Raw genomic sequence first — 18,442 nt, forward strand, 5'->3', positions numbered from 1 at the left:
TGGCTTTGGTTAGGTCTTGAATTCAAGTGGAGGCTTGGGCCTATTTGTCTGCAAAGGTCTTTCAAGGCAGTACGTGAGCACCTCAGGCGAGACCCACGGCTCTGGGACTGTGGTTCTAACTGCTGCACTTGTGGAACTTGGCTTTTCTAAAAACTTCAAAAAAATTGAAGTATAGTTGGTTGAGTTTTGTATGATACATATTTATTTTATTATGTATTTATTTATTTAAAGTAGCACAACATTTTAATCCATTAATTCTAAAAATAACAGAGACATTTTATATCCAGTGTCACCTCCTCAAGAGTCTACTGCAGATTAGACAGCCAGACTGCAACTTACAAAGCCAGACCTTAAAGTTGAAGATGCAGTTTGGGACAACACCATCATGGGGAGATTTTCCTCCTCTTTGCTCATAAACATAAGTTGTCAGCTTAAAAGAATCCTCAGACAGAAAGAGAAAGCTTTTTCTCTCTATAACCTCTTTATTTTAAATCTGTCTGTAATGTTTGAAGACAAAACAGATAATCAGAAAACCAACCTCCCAAGCAAGTACAAGGATCTGAGCTGGACTCCTGGGACTAAAGACTGGTTTAGTTCTATTTCTACCAACACTGTGATGTGAGGTACTGTGGTTCTTGTTTTAGTTACAAGAGGGGTTAGGAATGAATGCCCACACACAGTTAATAATAGCTTATCTCGCACATAACTCTGCAGCAGAATACCAACAACGGCAGTATTTTAAAGCAGGGGGGAGAAGAAAGTAGACATTAATACAACTTAAGGTTTCCTTGGTTCTTCCCCTCTTTTTACAAGGAGAATTCAGCTCAAAAACAAAACTCCAGAATGCCCGTACTGTCCTTTGGCCCACCAGGCCCGGAGAGCCTCAGGCTTTAGTGATGTATCCTTCTCGGATGAGGAAATCATAGATTTTCCGGGTTTTGTTCACGTCTATCTTGATGAGTGCTCTTGCCTGTGCCAGTCTCAAGCCTCCTTGCTTGTTACATTCGTTCAACAGAGCAGATTTGTATTCTGAATAGGCTCCTGGGGCCAATCTCACCACCTGACAGAGCTCCTTTTCTTTTTCATTCAACTTCTCTGTGCCAGGGAGGCCAGTGAGGTTCAAGGGCGGTGCACTTCGTGTACCTGAATTCGAAGCCATTGGTACGGAAGAACTCAGGCCAGAATCAATGTCAGCCTGCCGGCGGAGCCCCTGCTGGCAGGCGCTACTGTCCTGGATGTACTGGAGAACCTCCGAGAGCATAGTGCGTTTGAGGCGTTCCTCTTCTCGAGTCTTCTTGAGGTGATCATAGGTTCTGGCACTACAAAAGTTGGTAATGCCTGCTGTCCTGTATTCCTGGAGCCTCTTGATTTCCCTTCCGAGTTCGAATTCCAATGCATGGCTTTCAATGAACTTGTCATGTTCCACCGGCCCCACTATCCTTGCAAATCGCCTCATTGTTTCATAAAGGTCTTGGACTTCCTTGGGATACCGCCGTTCCATTAACTGAAACTTTCTAAGGTTGATTAATCCATGGTCTCTTATAATTCGTGTAAAACGTCCGAGTCATCTTCAACAAAATCAATGTCTCTCAAGTCCCATTCTGCATACTTGTCAAACTCCTCAATGAAATCTGCTCGAGCTGGCATGTATCCTGCCATGTCCCGAGAAAGCAAGGAGTCAAAGGTAGGTCGGGGAGGGTCATCTGTAGAGTGAAATGGAATGGCTGTGTCAGCAGTTTTTGCCTCCTCTGCTTGCTTCAGGTTTAGCAGGGTAGATGCAAATAGAGGGTTATTGATGAAATGCTTCATGTAGTGCTTCTCACACTCCTCCTTGGTCTTGGTGCACATTTGATTGGCTACTTCCTGCCAATTTCCAAAGCCACAGTCCATCACAGCTTCTAAAAGGGCCATTTCTTCTTGAGCAGTCCAGCTGGGGTCAAGAACAGGAAAATCTGAGGTCATTATTTCGTAAGTATGATCACGTTGATGTTTCTGGTACTCAAATCCTCGAGTGAAACACTGTAAGCACAGGAAAAAAGGAGGTGGCCCACATTCAGCACACTTGATATAAGGCTCCATGAGGTAGGAGGAGCAGCCTCGGCAAGGTGGCTTATCAGAGGGATCATTGCTAAAGGAACTCAAACGGTCCATTCCCCAGTTGGCAAAGACTGCTGCTTTGATCTTCCTCAATGTAGGGTCCTTCAAGGAGATTTCAGAACTGGCCAACACAGACACCAAAGCTGACGACCACCCCCCCCGCCCCCCTTACTTCATTCCCCTCCTCCGCGCCGAGGAAACGCCAGCGGCGCGCGCGCCCTGGGCTTGCGTGCTCGCTCCCGCGCGGCGCAGGCGCCATGATACATATTTATATATACACTTTCTGATGAGGTAGTTTAGCCTTAGAACTAGAACTGTTAAAAACAAGAAATCCTAGGAATTCCCTGGCGGTCCAGTGGTTAGGGCTCCACGCTTCCACTGCAGAGGGCGCGGGTTCTATCCCTGGTTGGGGAACTGAAACCGAGCAGGCCGCGCGGCGCGGCCAAAAAAAGAGAAAAGGTAAAGGAAATGCTCAAGATTATCTGTAGTTTCCCGTTTCTAATGTGGATCAAGACAGCAAGTAATTGCTATAAATTTTAACTTTAGAAGTAAGCTTAGGGCTTCCCTGGTGGTGCAGGGGTTAAGAATCCGCCTGCCACTGCAGGGGACACGGGTTCGAGCCCTGGTCCCGGAAGATCCCACATGCCGCGGAGCAACGAAGCCCGGGCACCACAACTACTGAGCCTGTACTCTAGAGCCCGCGTGCCACAACTACTGAGCCCGAGTGCCACAAGCACTGAAGCCCGCGCGCCTAGAGCCCGTGCTCGGCAGCAAGAGAAGCCACCGCAGTGAGCAGCCCGCGCACCGCAACGAAGAGCAGCCCCCGCTCCACGCAACTAGAGAAAGCCCGCGCGCAGCCACGAAGACCCAACACAGCCCAAAATAAATACAATACATAAATTAGACAGACAAAAGAAAGCTTATACTACATGACAATCAAATGCAATATACAAACCTTAACTAGATCCTGGACCAAACCCAATAACACACCAAGAAAAGGAAGGCAGGAAGAAAGCAGAAGGTACACTTTCGGTACCTTTGTGGAAATTTTAATATGTACTCTTTCACATGACAGTATTGAATTAATAATTGTATTTGTTTTCTTGCTGCTGTAACAAATTATCACACGCTTAGTGACTTAAAACAACCCAAATTTATTCTCTTACAGTTCTGGAGGTCGGGAGTGTAGAATTAAGGCGTTGACAGGGCTGCATTCTTTTCTAGAGGCTTCAAGGGAGAATCTGGTCCCTTGCCTTTAGAAAGCTGCCTTCATTCCTTGGCCTGTGACCCCTTCCTTGCACTCCAAATCTCTTGCTTCTGTCGTGTCATCCCCGAACTAACTCTGGATCCTCCTGCCGTATAAAGACCCTCGTAATTACCTGGGGCCCACCTAGATAATCCAGGAGAATCTCCCCATCTCAAGATCCTTAATCACACCTGCAAAATCCCTTTTACCATGTGAAGTAACATATCTACAGGTTCCTGGGATTAGGATGTGGATGTATTTGGAGGCTATGACTCACACTACCACAATAATGATATAGTAATTATGTAGGAGAACGGCCTTATTCTTAGTAGACACGTAATGTGAAATATTTAGTAGTGAAAGGTCATGATATCGGAAACTTTCAAATAGCCCAGTAAACAGAGAGAGAGAAAGAAAATGCGTCATAGGTACTCATTCTTTCAACTTTTTGTAGTTTTGAACTTTTGGGAATAAAAAGTTGGGGGACAATAAACGTATAGTGATAAATTTCATGTAACGTATATTTGTATTGGATATTTGTATTATACTAAAGATTTCATTTTTATTTATTTATTTAAAAAAATATTTACTTATTTGGCTGAGCCAGGTCTTAACTGCGGCATGCATGATCTTTAGCTACGGCATGAGAACCCTTAGTTGCAGCATGTGGGATCTAGGTGCCTGACCGGGGATCGAACCTGGGCCCCCTGCATCGGGAGCGTGGAGTCTTAGCCACTGGACCACCAGGGAAGTCCCTTAAGATTTCATTTTTTTAAAAGTTCCATTGTTATTAAACTCTTATCATCTTAGACCAGTGGTTTCCAGATTTTTGGATTTTCCAATTATTAAAATTTCCAAAAAATTTCTGGGGTACTAATTTTAAAAATCATGATTCTACAAAAAGGCCATTCCAAGACTAAAAACAGTAAGAGTGACTTGACACCAAAGGACAGGACACGTCTTTAAAACAGGAAATCCATTTAGCTTTATGGAAGACATACCGATATTTCGTTAACTTTTCTCTCCTCCCTCTGCCCAAATAGAGGAAAGCTGAGGCTCAGAATCCCAGTTTGGGGTAAGTTAGGCTGCCTTTGACCAACAAGATCGGGGCCGGTGATGCCCTCTTGTGGCATCCTGGAGAATTACTGCCATCTGACTTCACGTCCTCTGACTTTGAGGGACAATTCCCTCACAGTAACTCGGTCGTTCATTCATATGTGCCAGGCATTGGTCTCAGCATCTGGGATATATCAGTAATGAAAACAAATATCCCTGCCCTGCTGGAGCTTACATTCAGGTGGGGAGACAGACAATAAATAACACATAAATAAGTGCTATGGAAAAAACAGCAGTGGCAGGGGTTGGGGGTCAGAGTATAGGGGTTGGTAGTGTGGGATGCGACTTAAAAAAGGGTAACCCTCCCTGAGAAGATAACTTTGTTTTTTAAAAAAATTATTTATTTATTTGGTTGCACCGGGTCTTAGTTGCGGCAGGCGGGCTCCTTAGTTGTGGCTCGCCAGTTCCTTAGTTGTGGCGTGCACATGGGATCTAGTTCCCTGACCAGGGATTGAACCCTGGCCCCCTGTAGTGGGAGCACGGAGTCTTATCCACTGCACCACCAGGTAAGTCCTGAGAAGATACCTTTGTGTAAAGAGTTGAAAGGAGGTCAAGGAGTTAGCCATGCAGACACCTGGGGTGAGAGTTCTAGGAATAGAACCTCTCTCAAGTGTTCAGCAGAAAAGTGTGCACAAAAGCCCTAAAGCAGGAGCTTGTTTTTATTTATTTATTTATTTATTTATGGCTGTGTTGGGTCTTTCGTTTCTGTGCGAGGGCTTCCTCTAGCTGCGGCGAGCGGGGGCCACTCTTCATCGCGGCGCGCCGGCCTCTCACTATCGCGGCCTCTCTTGTTGCGGAGCACGGGCTCCAGACGCGCAGGCTCAGTAGTTGTGGCTCACGGGCCTAGTTGCTCCGCGGCATGTGGAATCTTCCCAGACCAGGGCTCGAACCCGTGTCCCCTGCATTGGCAGGCAGATTCTCAACCACTGCGCCACCAGGGAAGCCCCAGGAGCTTGTTTTGTCAACTTCAAGAACCACACAGCCAATGTGTCTGGAGCCCAGTGAAGAAGAGAGAGGGACGTAGGAGAGAGTTCAGAAGTCATGGGAGACTAGATCACCCTGGAGGCCGTAACAGTAAGGGCTTGGGCTTTACTCAGTGAAATGGAGAGCCCTGCAAGGTTCTGAGCAGAGTGACAGAATCTGAAGTTTACAAGGACCACTCTGGCTGCTGTGTCGACAAAGAGAATGGGGCAGAAAGCAGAGTCATCTAGAGGAGAGATGTTGGTGGCTTGGACCCGAGTATTAGCAATGGAGGTAGTGAGACATAGTTGGATTCTGGATATATTTGGAAGGTAGAGTCAACAGACAGAATGGATCCAGAGGTTAAAGAGAGACATCAAGGAGAATACCACGATTTTGTTCTGAGTGGCAGGAAGGATGAGTTGCCATCAGTTGAGTTGGGGAAGATGACACAGGACTGGGAGTTCAGATTTGGACACTGATGAAATACAAATCCATATTCTAAGGCAAGTCAAGGAAAATTTGAACATAAAAAATGTTCTCTGCCCTGTGGCCTCCTCTCTTCCCTCTACTGTGCATTGCGTATCTGCATCATGCATCAACCAACCTCCCCACCGGCAGAAATACCTCCTCAACTGTAAAGAGCGACATTCTCCTAGTATCAACAAGATAACTCCTTAGGAGATAACCTTCCTTCTTGATCTTGTAAGGGGCCCTGATGACCCATGACCCATTACTTGCTTTGTAGGTGTAGATCTGGATTGTGTGAATGTCACTGTGTACGTCATTTAACGTACAAAGCCCTGGATAACTGTGCTTTGACCTCTCACAGGCAGAACAGTTCTTGGAGCTTTCTGAGAGGCTGTTCCCGGCTTATACGCTGCCAATTTGGCTCGAATAAAATTTTCCATTGCTTTCTTAGATCGACTGATTAAATTTTTCGTCGACAGCACAATGAGGTAGAAATGTTTAGCTGGAAATAGAAATGTGGGAGTCGTTGCACAGAAGTGGTATTTAAAGTAATGGAATCACCAGGGTGTAAACGTAGGGAAGAGGCTCCAGGTCAGAGTCCTGCCTCACTCCACGTTGAAGGCAGCTGGGTTGAAGAGGAGGAGTCAGCAAAAGAGAATGAAAGGAAGCAACCGGAGAGGCAGGAGAAAAACCAGGTGGGTGTGGTGTCCTGGAGGGGAGAGCGCAGGGGCCAGCAGGGAGCTGAGGTAAGGCCCGCTCCTCAGGCTGTGCCCTTGAATCTTCTACGACGTTGGTGGTCCTTCCCCTTAGACCAGCTTTTTTCCTTGGTGAGCAGGGGCATCCCGACCCATCGTCATAACTCTCACTAGATCTCCCTCTGCCCTCCCCACACGGACACCAGATAGATAGCAAGACTGTTTGTTTATTGAACCCTTCCCAGCCAGCTCTCCTTTTCCCCTTCTGGCGGGCAGAACCCCAGCCTCCCACCAAGGGCCAAGAGGAGTCAACCGGAGCTTGGCCCTGGCTCCTTCCTTCTGCCAGGCTTCCCTGCCACACAGCCTTGGCTTCCTGGCTTGCCTTGGAGGCTCTGTTACTCCTTTTCTTCCACAGCCTCCTTCTGGAAGTGTGTGATGTAGGCCACCTGACCCTGATTACAATGGCCAAAGTAAAAGCTCATGGTGCTGTCGGAGAGGCCACTGAGATACAGCTCTGGGGACAGGGAGATGAGCCTGAGTCTGGGTGCCGCCGCACCTCTGCTCCAGGCCCCCTCACACCCCACTCACCTTTGGTGACATTGACTTTGTTGGCCGCCAAGATGTCCTCCTGAATGCTATCTATTTTCACGTACAAGTCCTCGGCGTTGCTCTGAGGACAGGAGCAAGGGGAACTGGGCTGGATGCCAGGGCAGCCTGGACTTGGAGTTGGGCGTGGGCAGATGGAGGTTGCAGGCTGCGGTCAGGCCCTTAGCCTGACTGGAAGGGCAGGAAAGGGGACGGAAGGGTGCCAGGCGGAGAAGCCCGCGGCGGGGCGGGAGCACTTACACGGAAGAGCTTGTAGAGTTCCTCCCCCATGGACCTGCGCACGTGCTCCTCCACCACTGGGAATAACTGCACAAAGTACTGCGTGGGCGGGCGAGGGGGCGTGACTGCCGTGCCCACGCGCTGTGCCCGCCGCACCGCCGCGCCGCCCGCCGCCCGGCCGCCCAGCGCACCTCTAGCGTGAGGCTGGCCTGCCGCTGGCTGTTGCTGTGGTCCACGTTGCCCATGGCGGCCACGAGGCTGTGCACCACGCGCAGGGGCAGCATCTCCTCGGCTAGGCTCGTGTTGCCTCGCGCCAGGATCCTGGGCGGGGGTGGCGTGGGGTGGGGGTGGGATTCGGGCTGCGGCGGCCCCGTGGGACCCTCCGGCGGCCGGAGCGCTCTTGGGGTCCGCGGGGCAGCGCCGGGCCTGGCTTGCCGCATCCGCCCACTACCTGCTGCCCGCTTACCCGATGGCCTTGGCGGCCGCGGCCTGCTGCAAGAACAACGGCAGGTGGGCGGTGAGCTGCAGAACCGAAGAGTCTGCAAGAGGGAGTGGCCGTGAGGCTGGAGGACCCCTCGCCCTCGTCTTCCACCCTGCCCCGTCGGGGTCCACCACCCCGATCCCAGCGGATCCCTACCGCTGACGATCTGGGACTGCTGTTTGCTGGTCTCCTCGAAGGACGGTATCAGCAGCGCCATGAGACCCTTGAGCAGCGCCGGGCACACGTCGTAGTTGACCAGGTCCTTGATCAGCTCGATGGCTGGGGAAGGCAGGGGCGCTGGAGAGGCCCGCTGCTCCACTCCCCACCCTCGCAAGGAAGCAGCACCCCCTCCCCCCCAACTCTTTATCGACCTTTCTTAGCACCTCTTACTGGCCAGCACTGTGCCAGGCGTGGGGGGAGCTGGGCTGGCGACCCCTCAGTCCTGCCCTTCTGGAGCTCGTGGTTAAAGGGGAGAGGGAGGAGGAGGCCGAGGCCCCCTGGGACTCACAGAACCAGCCAGAGCCGGAGGAAGAAGGGTTGGAGGCTGAGAGGCTGAAAAGAGCTGGAGGCCCCACAGAGGTAGGGCCGCCAAAGGGCTTTGAGGAATCTAGAAGGTTTCGTGGAGGAGGGAAGGACCGCGGGTCTTCAAAGGGAGACAGGATGGGGAAAGACAAGGGGTGAGAGGGAGACAGAGCAAGTGGGTGGGGATGTGTAGCAGAAAATGAGAAAGGAGGCAAGGTAGACAGCAGTTTAGAGAAACTTTCCTTCCTGACGAACCCTTATTGAGGCCCTGTTTGCCTAGGCTCTGTGCTGAGGGCTCTCCGTTCAGTGTCCCAGTGACGATCCCTGTGACCAACAAGCTTCAGTTTGCAACAGCATGATGACTTATCCCTATTGGACATTTGAGGGAATGAGGCACAGAGAGGTAAAGCACTTGCCTAAGGTACCACAGCGAGGAAGTGGTGGAAGCAAAAGGAGGGACAGATTCGGTTAGGAAGGAGGAGGGGACTAGAATTTAAAGAGGGCATTTTCTGTAGCTGCTTCGCAGTCATTCATTCCATCTAGCATTGACTCAGCCTTTCGGCAAATCTGCATAGGACGCCTCTTGTGCCCGGCGAACAGTTTGGTGAGAAGTGCTATAAAAGGGGTGGGTGGGCTGTGGGAGAGCCTGGGAAGATGGCAGAGGACTGAATATTTCTGTAAAGAGAAAAGAACCCCAGACAGGCAGAGCTGGAAGGGGGCAGGTAATGCGGTGTGATAGGACAGCGGGTAAACACAAGTGCTTGCTGCATGGAAGACAGGGCTTGGAGATGAGCTGTCCCCCCAGCTGCAGAGTCAAGTGCTGCTGGCCTCTCCACTTACTTCGAGGGCAAAGTTGTTTCCCTGACTAGTTCATCTGCATACCAGAATGCAGTGTAGACTACGTGAGAAATATTAACAGTATTATCTGTTTGAAAAACAGAAATTAATGTTTTATTTTCTTTTTAAAAAAATTAAAAATCTATTTATTTATTTATGGCTGCGTTGGGTCTTTGTTACTGTGCACGGGCCTTCTCGAGTTGTGGCGAGCAGGGGGGCCTACTCTTTGTTGCGGTGCGCGGGCTTCTCCTTGCGGTGGCTCCTCTTGTTGTGGCGCACCGGCTGTAGGCGCGGGGGCTTCAGTAGTTGTGGCACTCGGGCTCAGTAGTTGTGGCGCACGGGCTTAGTTGCTCGGCGACATGTGGGATCTTCCCGGACCAGGGCGAGCCTGTGTCCCCTGCGTTGGCAGGTGGATTCTTAACCACTACGCCACCAGGGAAGTCCCACCTTTTATTTTCTTGTCAGGAGCTTTTACCCAGTAAGAACATGTTTAGGGGTAATTCTCTACAATGGAAGAAAGGCTTTTGTTGGTAGGTACAAAGGCACCACAAACGTTGGGGGACCAACGAGTATATGGGAGGATGGGCATGCATGGTACACACATACACATTTCTCCCCAGTTTAATGAAATCTTTTGTGTCTTGGCAAAGACTTTCGTGGAGAGAAACACTTGAGAATTGGTAGTGGAATCTTTTGAGGTTTTACTTAAATAAGGGTAAATATGTGGGTTTTCAAAGACAAATGGCTGATGTGTAGAAATATAAAGAGGTTCCTAGTTAAGAAACAGAAGATACAGCCAACTTGTTGTTTTAGAAAGCAGTTCCAAGTTTAAGTTGTAGGTTGGGAACTGGGTTCTCTGATTCCCTGCCCCCAGCTGTAAGTGAGGCTCTAGAGAAGTTATATAGCAATCTTACTCGTGAATATAGATGCAAAAATTCTACACAAAATATTAGCAAATTGAGTCTAGCAGTATGTAAAAGGAATAATGTGCCATCTAGGAATGCACATATATCATCTTAATAGAAAGAAAGTTTGAAAAAACTGAATCTCAGTGTGGTAAGGGCTATCTAGAAAAAACTATAGCAAAGGTCATACCTAATAGATGAAACATTGGAAACTTTCCCTCTTAGATGAGAAGGCAACCTCCCACACATTCCCCTCCACAAAATCTTTAGTAAAAGGTAAAAGACAAGCGATCTGGGACTTCCCTGGTGGCACAGTGGTTAAGAATCCGCCTGCCAATGCAGGGGACACAGGTTCGAGCCCTGGCCTGGGAAGATCCCACACGCCGCGGAGCAACTAAGCCCATGCGCCACAACTACTGAGCCTGCGCGCTAGAGCCCGCGAGCCACAACTACTGAGCCCGCGTGCCTCAACTGCTGAGCCAGCGCTCCACAACAAGAGAAGCCACTGCAACGAGAACCCCGCGCACCATAACGAAGACCCATCGCAGCCGAAAAAAAAAAAAAAAGGACAAGTGATCTGAAGAGAGACCAGAGTACACTTAGCTACATTTGCCACTCTCTCCTTAACTGATTGTAACTCTCCAAGACTGCTGTCTATTCCTGTGCTACGGCCGCTCCTCCAGGAAAATCCGTGAAAGGGATTTTTGGAAAAGATGTACTATCTTTTTCTAATCTCTGGAAGAGTTTAAGACTAGAATTTTTTTCTTGAATGTTTGATAGAATTCTCTGAAGCTTCTGATCTTATGGAAAAAATGAATTACTGATTCATTTTCTTTAATGGTTAGAGGACAATTTGGGTTTTCTACTTCTCGAGTATGTTTTGGTAAATTATATTTTCTCGCTGTTTTCATCTAAATTTTCAAACATATTGCAAGAAGTTTTCATTATGTCATTAAAAAATGATTTTAATGAATGTACCATCTATAATGATGTCTCCTTTTACGGTCTTCATACTGATTATATGGGTTTTCTCTTTTTGCGTCAGTTCCCTTTGCCCCCAAGTCCCATGGGAGTAACACAGATGAATGCCTGCTTATGCAATGGATTTTATTGCAAAGAGGAACCCTGATTTCAGAGAACCTGAATGTTATATAGCACTCAGTAAGCATGCCTGCCCTTTGCTCTAAAGGGGAAAGTATCTTTCTTTTCTTTTTTCTTTTTTTTAAATTTATGGACTTTATTATTTACTTATTTATTCATTTATTTTTGGCTGCATTGGGTCTTCGTTGCTGCGCGCGGGCTTTCTCTAGTTGCGGCGAGCGGGGGCTACTCTTCGTTGCGGTGCGCGGGCTTCTCATCGAGGTGGCTTCTCTTGTTGCGGAGCACGAGCTCTAGGCGCGCGGGCTTCAGTAGTTGTGGCACGCGGGCTCAGTAGTTGTGGCTCGCAGGCTTTAGAGCGCAGGCTCAGCAGTTGTGGCGCACAGGCTTAGTTGCTCCGTGACCTGTGGGATCTTCCCGGACCAGGGATCAAACCTGTGTCCCCTGCATTGGCAGGCAGATTCTTAACCACTGTGCCACCAGGGAAGTCCCGAAACTATCTTTATTTTCCAAAGCTGTTTGCTAAACAAACATCCTTGAAAAGATAGTCTGGAACAAAGAACAGTAAGTATTTCATTTACAAGGTGTGCAGAAACGTGAAAGACCTGTAGAGAATTGTCTCCTAGGATTATTTTTCTTTCTTTTTTTTTTTTTTTAAATTTATTTTTAATTTTTAAATTTTTTAAAACATCTTTATTGAAGTATAATTGCTTTACAATGGTGTGTTACTTTTTACTTTATAACAAAGTGAATCAGTTATACATATACATATGTTCCCATATCTCTTCCCTCTTGCATCTCCCTCCCTCCCACCCTCCCTATCCCACCCCTCTAGGTGGTCACAAAGCACCGAGCTGATCTCCCTGTGCTATGCGGCTGCTTCCCACTAGCTATCTATTTTACATTTGGTAGTGTATATATGTCCATGACAGTCTCTCACCCTGTCACATCTCACCCCTCCCCCTCCCCATATCCTCAAGTCCATTCTCTAGTAGGTCTGTGTCTTTATTCCCGTCTTGCCACTAGGTTCTTCATGACGTTTTTTTTTTTCCCTTAGATTCCATATATATGTGTTAGCATACTGTATTTCTTTTTCTCTTTCTGACTTACTTCACTCTGTATGGCAGACTCTAACTCCATCCACCTCATTACAAATACCTCCATTTCATTTCTTTTTATGGCTGAGTAATATTCCATTGTATATATGTGCCACATCTTCTTTATCCATTCATCCGATGATGGACACCTAGGTTGCTTCCATGTCCTGGCTATTGTAAACAGAGCTGCAATGAATATTTTGGTACATGACTCTTTCTGAATTATGGTTTTCTCAGGGTATATGCCCAGTAGTGGGATTGCTGGGTCGTATGGTAGTTCTATTTTTAGTTTTTTAAGAAACCTCCATACTGTTCTCCATAGTGGCTGTATCAATTTACATTCCCACCAACAGTGCAAGAGTGTTCCCTTTTCTCCACACCCTCTCCAGCATTTATTGTTTCTAGATTTTTTGATGATGGCCATTCTGACCGGTGTGAGGTGATACCTCATTGTAGTTTTGATTTGCATTTCTCTAATGATTAATGATGTTGAGCATTCTTTCATGTGTCTGTTGGCAATCTGTATATCTTCTTTGGAGAAATGTCTATTTAGGTCTTCTGCCCATTTTTGGATTGGGTTGTTTGTTTTTTTGTTATTGAGCTAGGATTATTTTTCTTTTGCTAGAAGTAATCCTTTAGCAGACACAGTGGCTCTGTTCCTGAATTTAGGGGGAAAGCATTCAGTCTTTCGTTATTAAGTATAATGTTAGCTGTAGATGTTTTGTTTGTAGATGCTTTTTATCAAGCTGGGGAAGTTCTTCTCTCACCCTTTCTTTTTTTTTTTTTTTTTTTTTTTTTTTTTTTTAACATCTTTATTGACGTATAATTGCTTTACAATGGTGTGTTAGCTTCTGCTTTACAACAAAGTGAATCAGTTACACATATACATATGTTGCCATATCTCTTCCCTCTTGCATCTCCCTCCCTCCCACCCTCCCTATCCCACCCCTCTAGGTGGTCACAAAGCACCGAGCTGATCTCCCTGTGCTATGCGGCTGCTTCCCACTAGTTATCTATTTTACATTTGGTAGTGTATATATGTCCATGACACTCTCTCACCCTGTCACATCTCACCCCTCCCCCTCCCCATATCCTCAAGTCCATTCTCTAGTAGGTCTGTGTCTTTATTCCCATCTTGCCACTAGGTTCTTCATGACCTCTTTTTTTTTTTTTTTTCCCTTAGATTCCATATATATGTGTTAGCATACTGTATTTGTTTTTCTCTTTCTGACTTACTTCACTCTGTATGACAGACTCTAACTCCATCCACCTCATTACAAATACCTCCATTTCATTTCTTTTTATGGCTGAGTAATATTCCATTGTATATATGTGCCACATCTTCTTTATCCATTCATCCGATGATGGACACCTAGGTTGCTTCCATGTCCTGGCTATTGTAAACAGAGCTGCAATGAATATTTTGGTACATGACTCTTTCTGAATTATGGTTTTCTCAGGGTATATGCCCAGTAGTGGGATTGCTGGGTCGTATGGTAGTTCTATTTTTAGTTTTTTAAGAAACCTCCATACTGTTCTCCATAGTGGCTGTATCAATTTACATTCCCACCAACAGTGCAAGAGTGTTCCCTTTTCTCCACACCCTCTCCAGCATTTATTGTTTCTAGATTTTTTGATGATGGCCATTCTGACCGGTGTGAGGTGATACCTCATTGTAGTTTTGATTTGCATTTCTCTAATGATTAATGATGTTGAGCATTCTTTCATGTGTCTGTTGGCAATCTGTATATCTTCTTTGGAGAAATGTCTATTTAGGTCTTCTGCCCATTTTTGGATTGGGTTGTTTGTTTTTTTGTTATTGAGCTAGGATTATTTTTCTTTTGCTAGAAGTAATCCTTTAGCAGACACAGTGGCTCTGTTCCTGAATTTAGGGGGAAAGCATTCAGTCTTTCGTTATTAAGTATAATGTTAGCTGTAGATGTTTTGTTTGTAGATGCTTTTTATCAAGCTGGGGAAGTTCTTCTCTCACCCTTTCTTTTTTTTCCTTCTTTTTTTTTTTTTTTTCCCGGCGTGCCGCATGGCTTGTGGGATCGTAGTTCCCCAACGAGGAATTGAACCCGGGCCCTTGGCAGTGAAAGTGTGGAGTCCTAACCACTGAAGTGCCAGGGAATTCCCGGGGAAGCTCTTCTCTAGTCCTATTTTTCTGAGAATTTTAAATTACGAATGAGTTTTGAATTTTGTCACATGCATTTTCTGCAATGATTGATATACAATAACGTGAATTTTCTTCTTTAGTCTGTTAATTTGGTAGATAAAATTGGTTGACTTTGGGGTATTGAACCAGCCTTGCATTCCTGGAATGAACCCCAGTTGGTCTCAGCCTGTTCTTCCCAATCACAGAATCAAAGAGCTACTCTCCCACGAGGAAGATCCTCAAGGATGTCTGGTGCCACCCCTTCCAGTGCCTGGTACCCTGGGGACAGGCCTCTGGGACAGCCCCTTTCCTCTGTGGGCCAGCCCCTTTCCTCTGTGGGCCAACCTGATTCAGAAACAGCTGGCCACTGCTTCTGCACTTTCCCTTTCATCCAGGTCTCCTGAGGTAGCCCTCATAATCCCAACTACACCCTACCCCAACCTCTTATTGCTCAGATATGGTTCTAATTTGGAATCACAGAGCCAGCAACCCTGTGGAGGGAAAGGGACCAGGACACTGAGCCTCCCCGTCTTCACCCAAACACTCTCCCACCTGGATAAAAATGCAGCCTGGGATGCCTGTGGCCACTTGGCAGCTATAGCCTGGTGCCTGCAGTCCCCAAGTCTTTCTCACTTGTTCTTTTATTGTTTGGTTGTGAAACCTTTTCTTCCTTTTTCTTGAATTAGTGCTGCTTGGTTTTGGGGTCTGAGTGGTTGGCTCCTCCTCGTATCTGACTATAGGGGCCTGGTCAGCTGCAGCACAGCTCTCAGTAGTAGCTGGGCTCTTCCCAGGCACAAGCTGGTGGCACCTTAGTGCCAGGATGCCCTGGAAAAAATGCCAACCTGTGCCTCAGATAGCTTTTCCTGTGGCAAGAAGTGGCTAGGTGAACCTTCAGGGTAAAAAATGAATGGATGAGGATATTTTAATGAAATTTCCCTGACCACCAATGGCATTCCCTGCCCACATGGGACCAAGCGCTCCAGGAGACAACTCCCTGGTTCTGCCTCTTCACTTTGCACTAAATGCTTGAGCCTTCACTGATTATGTGTCTGCTCCTTGATGATGTATGGGGATCCTTGGCAAAATGAAGATTTATTCACTGAATCACTTTTTTTTTTTTTTTTTGGCCGTGCCACTCGGCTTGTGGGTTCTTAGTTCCCCGACCAAGGATCGAACCTGGGCCGCGGCAGAAAAAGCACTGAGTCTTAACTGCTGGACCGCCAGGGAATTCCCCACTGAATCACTTTTTAAAAAAAAAATAAATTTATATTTTTACTTTCATTTTTGGCTGCGTTGGGTCTTTGTTGCCGCGCGCGGGCGCTACTCTTCGTTGAAGTGCACGGGCTTCTCATTGGGTGGCTTCTCTTGTTGCAGAGCACGGGCTCTAGGCGCGCGGGCTTCAGGAGTTGTGGCACACGGGCTGAGTTGCTCCTTGGGATCTTCCCGGGCCAGGGCTCGAACCCGTGTCCCCTGCATTGGCAGGTGGATTCTTAACCACTGTGCCACCAGGGACATCCCGAACCTATGACTCTTTAACACTATGTGAATTACATCCTGCACTGCCTTGTAGCAAATCACCCCCTGTAGCATTTGCACTTCAGAAAAAAGGTCGCAGGCCAACAGCCCAGAGACAAACCGACCCAATTACCGGGCTGCCTGATGCCAGCAGTGACTGTTTTGAAATAACGCAGGAAGAAGAAGAATGCAAGACCTTCACTACTTTGATCCTTATCATATATCCCAGACTGCGAGCCCCACATATAAAATCTTTTCCGATTCCCGAAGGAGATGGGGGCACAGTTCTTCAGGCGCTAGCCTGCTGTGTCTTCCCTTCTGCCTGGCAGAAAAATGAAGCCATCTCTCTCTTCCTCCAAAATCTCTGTCTCCGTATTTCTGTTCGGCACTGGTGCACAGGGAAGCTGATATTTCGGCAACACCATCATCCATCTGCTCTTCCTCTTAAGGCCAGTTGAAGATGGTCCCTTGCAGTTTCCCAAGTTAGGTTAGTGATGTGAAATTCTCCTGCCCCTGGCCCTACCTCCTTCCCTGTCCCCAGCCGCGCAGAAGGCAGTTTGCTGGTTGTCTTCCCCAATTCTTCTCCAAGTAGGTTATGTTTACTCCCCAAATCCCTGAGCCAGAGGTGGGGTTGCCTACACTCCCAAACCCTGAGTGTCCACCTTCCCCTGTTGTTTGTAGTCTCTTGTGCTGTGCCTACAGTGGCACCTGGGCTGGGGAGGACACTGCCCTCGCCTAGGTTTATCTAAATGTCTTACTCAAGTTGCAACCTCCAGCTTGTGAATCAACTGTGTCTCTTTTTTGACTTGTAAGCAAGTATTAAGCTCTGGGGTTGGGGGGAGGTCTGTAATGTGAAACAACTTCTTGTCTTCCCTCCCCCCACATTGTTGTAAATAACTTTTAACGGCCAAACCCCAGATTTGCACTTTTTTTTTTCTTCTAACTGCTAAGACCATTTTCTTCCCCCTGGTCTTACTGTAACATTTGGAAAAGGAATAAATGTCGTCCCTTAAAAAAAATAAAATAAAATAAAACAGACTTTCTGGGACTTCCCTGGTGGCACAGTGGTTAAGAATCCGCCTGCCAATGCAGGGGACACAGGTTCGAGCCCTGGTCCCGGAAGATCCCACATGCCACGGAGCAACAAAGCCCGTGCGCCACAACTACTGAGCCTGCGCTCTAGAGCCCGCGTGCCGCAACTACTAAAGCCCGCACGCCTACAGCCCGTGCTCCGCAACAAGAGAAGCCACCGCAATGAGAAGCCCGCGCACCGCAATGAAGAGTAGCCCCCGCTCGCGGCAACTAGAGAAAGCTCACGTGCAGCAACAAAGAGCCAACACAGCCAAAAATAAATAAATAAATATATAAATAAAACTTAAAAGAAAAAAAAAAGACTAAAAAAAAAAAAAGGGAAATCTGACCCAACCTGTGAAATTATCTTGAAAACAAAACAAAACAAAAACAAACAAAAAAAACAGACTTTCTGGTTGGACTCGGCGACTATAGTCCTATCTGGCTTCTGCTCCGCCCCCTGGTGGTGGCTCTAGACCGAGCAGGAAAACTAATAAACGAAGGCATTTGCCGAAGCGCGAGGTTGGTGACTCGGCTTCATTTACATACCCACAATGCATTGCATTCAGGGTCTTGCCTTCTTTCAAAAGGCTAGATTCTTGTATTTCTTTTGACTCCCGCCCCCGCTCGAAATCAGGATATTTTCAGAGAATTGTCTGAAATAATGGCATAACTCACTCGTTGTTTGCGAGTAAATAGTTACCATTGGTGACTCGGGACTTACCGTTAGCCGAGGACTGTGTGCGAGGCTATGACGCCATACTCTGGTTTCTCTTCAGAACGCATAAATCTTTCGCCTTTTACTAAAGATTTCCGTGGAGAGAAACAATTCCGAGTTTCTCGTCAATTTTTTGAGGCCTTGTTTTCACTAAGGCTAATAAGTTTGTGCAAAGAAAAAGAAATGTTGTGTGTGTGTTGGTAGCGTTCTCCATTCTGGAAAGGGTGGTAAGGCGGTTCTGATTTGGTTGGAGATCGTGTTTGTGCCGGTGTATCCCGATTTGGTTTTGTCCAGCGATTATTTTCAGTTTGTCGTGTCTCCACCTTGATGGGTGTTTTGTTGGTGTTCTCGCGGTGAGGTGTGTGATGTCCGTGTGGTTTCGGAACCCGGGCAAGCGTCTGGAGTCACATGGGTTGGCGGCGCGAGACCAGTGAAGTACAGTGGCGAGCCGTGCTTGCGGTTTTTGGCTGTTATTCGTAAGCAGCTGGACTCCTCTGTGGGAGCAAGGTGTTGGCTTCCGTTCCTGTGAGGTTGTCTGCGGAAAGCGGATCTGGTGTGAACGGTGAAATGAAGCTGGTGCGCGCGGAGTCGTGTGGTAGCGTGGGGCGGTGACATTGATCCTGGTTAGAGGAA

General features: G+C 47.3%; 1 protein-coding gene, 1 non-coding gene and 1 pseudogene across 4 annotated transcripts; 1 reads left to right on the top strand and 2 right to left on the bottom strand.

Moving 5' to 3' along the window:
* Positions 1-101: 101 nt before the first annotated feature.
* Positions 102-18,396, bottom strand: LOC133087361 (armadillo-like helical domain containing protein 1). Of its 3 annotated transcripts, none has more exons than XM_061184321.1 (7): positions 17,816-18,396; positions 8,048-8,170; positions 7,877-7,949; positions 7,602-7,731; positions 7,432-7,509; positions 7,174-7,255; positions 102-153 (listed from the first exon to the last, which is right to left on the bottom strand). In XM_061184321.1, exons 2-7 carry the CDS (start codon positions 8,106-8,108, stop codon positions 116-118), a joined length of 462 nt encoding a protein of 153 aa, XP_061040304.1. In that variant the 5' UTR covers positions 8,109-8,170; positions 17,816-18,396; the 3' UTR covers positions 102-115. The 3 variants fall into 3 exon arrangements, with proteins under 3 accessions (XP_061040304.1, XP_061040301.1, XP_061040303.1); XM_061184318.1 differs by lacking the exon at positions 102-153 and adding an exon at positions 6,795-7,099; XM_061184320.1 differs by lacking the exons at positions 102-153; positions 17,816-18,396 and adding exons at positions 6,795-7,099; positions 11,404-11,506.
* On the bottom strand, positions 789-2,190 carry LOC133088644 (transcriptional adapter 2-alpha-like; annotated as a pseudogene).
* On the top strand, positions 17,851-17,967 carry LOC133089337 (U5 spliceosomal RNA). Its single transcript, XR_009700700.1, has one exon. It is a non-coding gene; the product is annotated as a U5 spliceosomal RNA (small nuclear RNA).
* Positions 18,397-18,442: the final 46 nt, after the last annotated feature.

Source organism: Eubalaena glacialis, chromosome 3, assembly GCF_028564815.1.
Source record: "Eubalaena glacialis isolate mEubGla1 chromosome 3, mEubGla1.1.hap2.+ XY, whole genome shotgun sequence".
Taxonomy (NCBI): domain Eukaryota; kingdom Metazoa; phylum Chordata; class Mammalia; order Artiodactyla; family Balaenidae; genus Eubalaena; species Eubalaena glacialis.

Coding starts and splice junctions, on each gene's coding strand:
- LOC133087361 (XM_061184318.1), bottom strand. CDS start 8,108: ATGGCGCTGCTGATACCGTCCTTCGAGGAGACCAGCAAACAGCAGTCC. Junction 7,732..7,876: donor GCGGCCGCCAAGGCCATCGG/GTAAGCGGGCAG, acceptor ACCCCCGCCCAG/GATCCTGGCGCGAGGCAACA. Junction 7,256..7,431: donor AACTCTACAAGCTCTTCCGT/GTAAGTGCTCCC, acceptor TCCTGTCCTCAG/AGCAACGCCGAGGACTTGTA.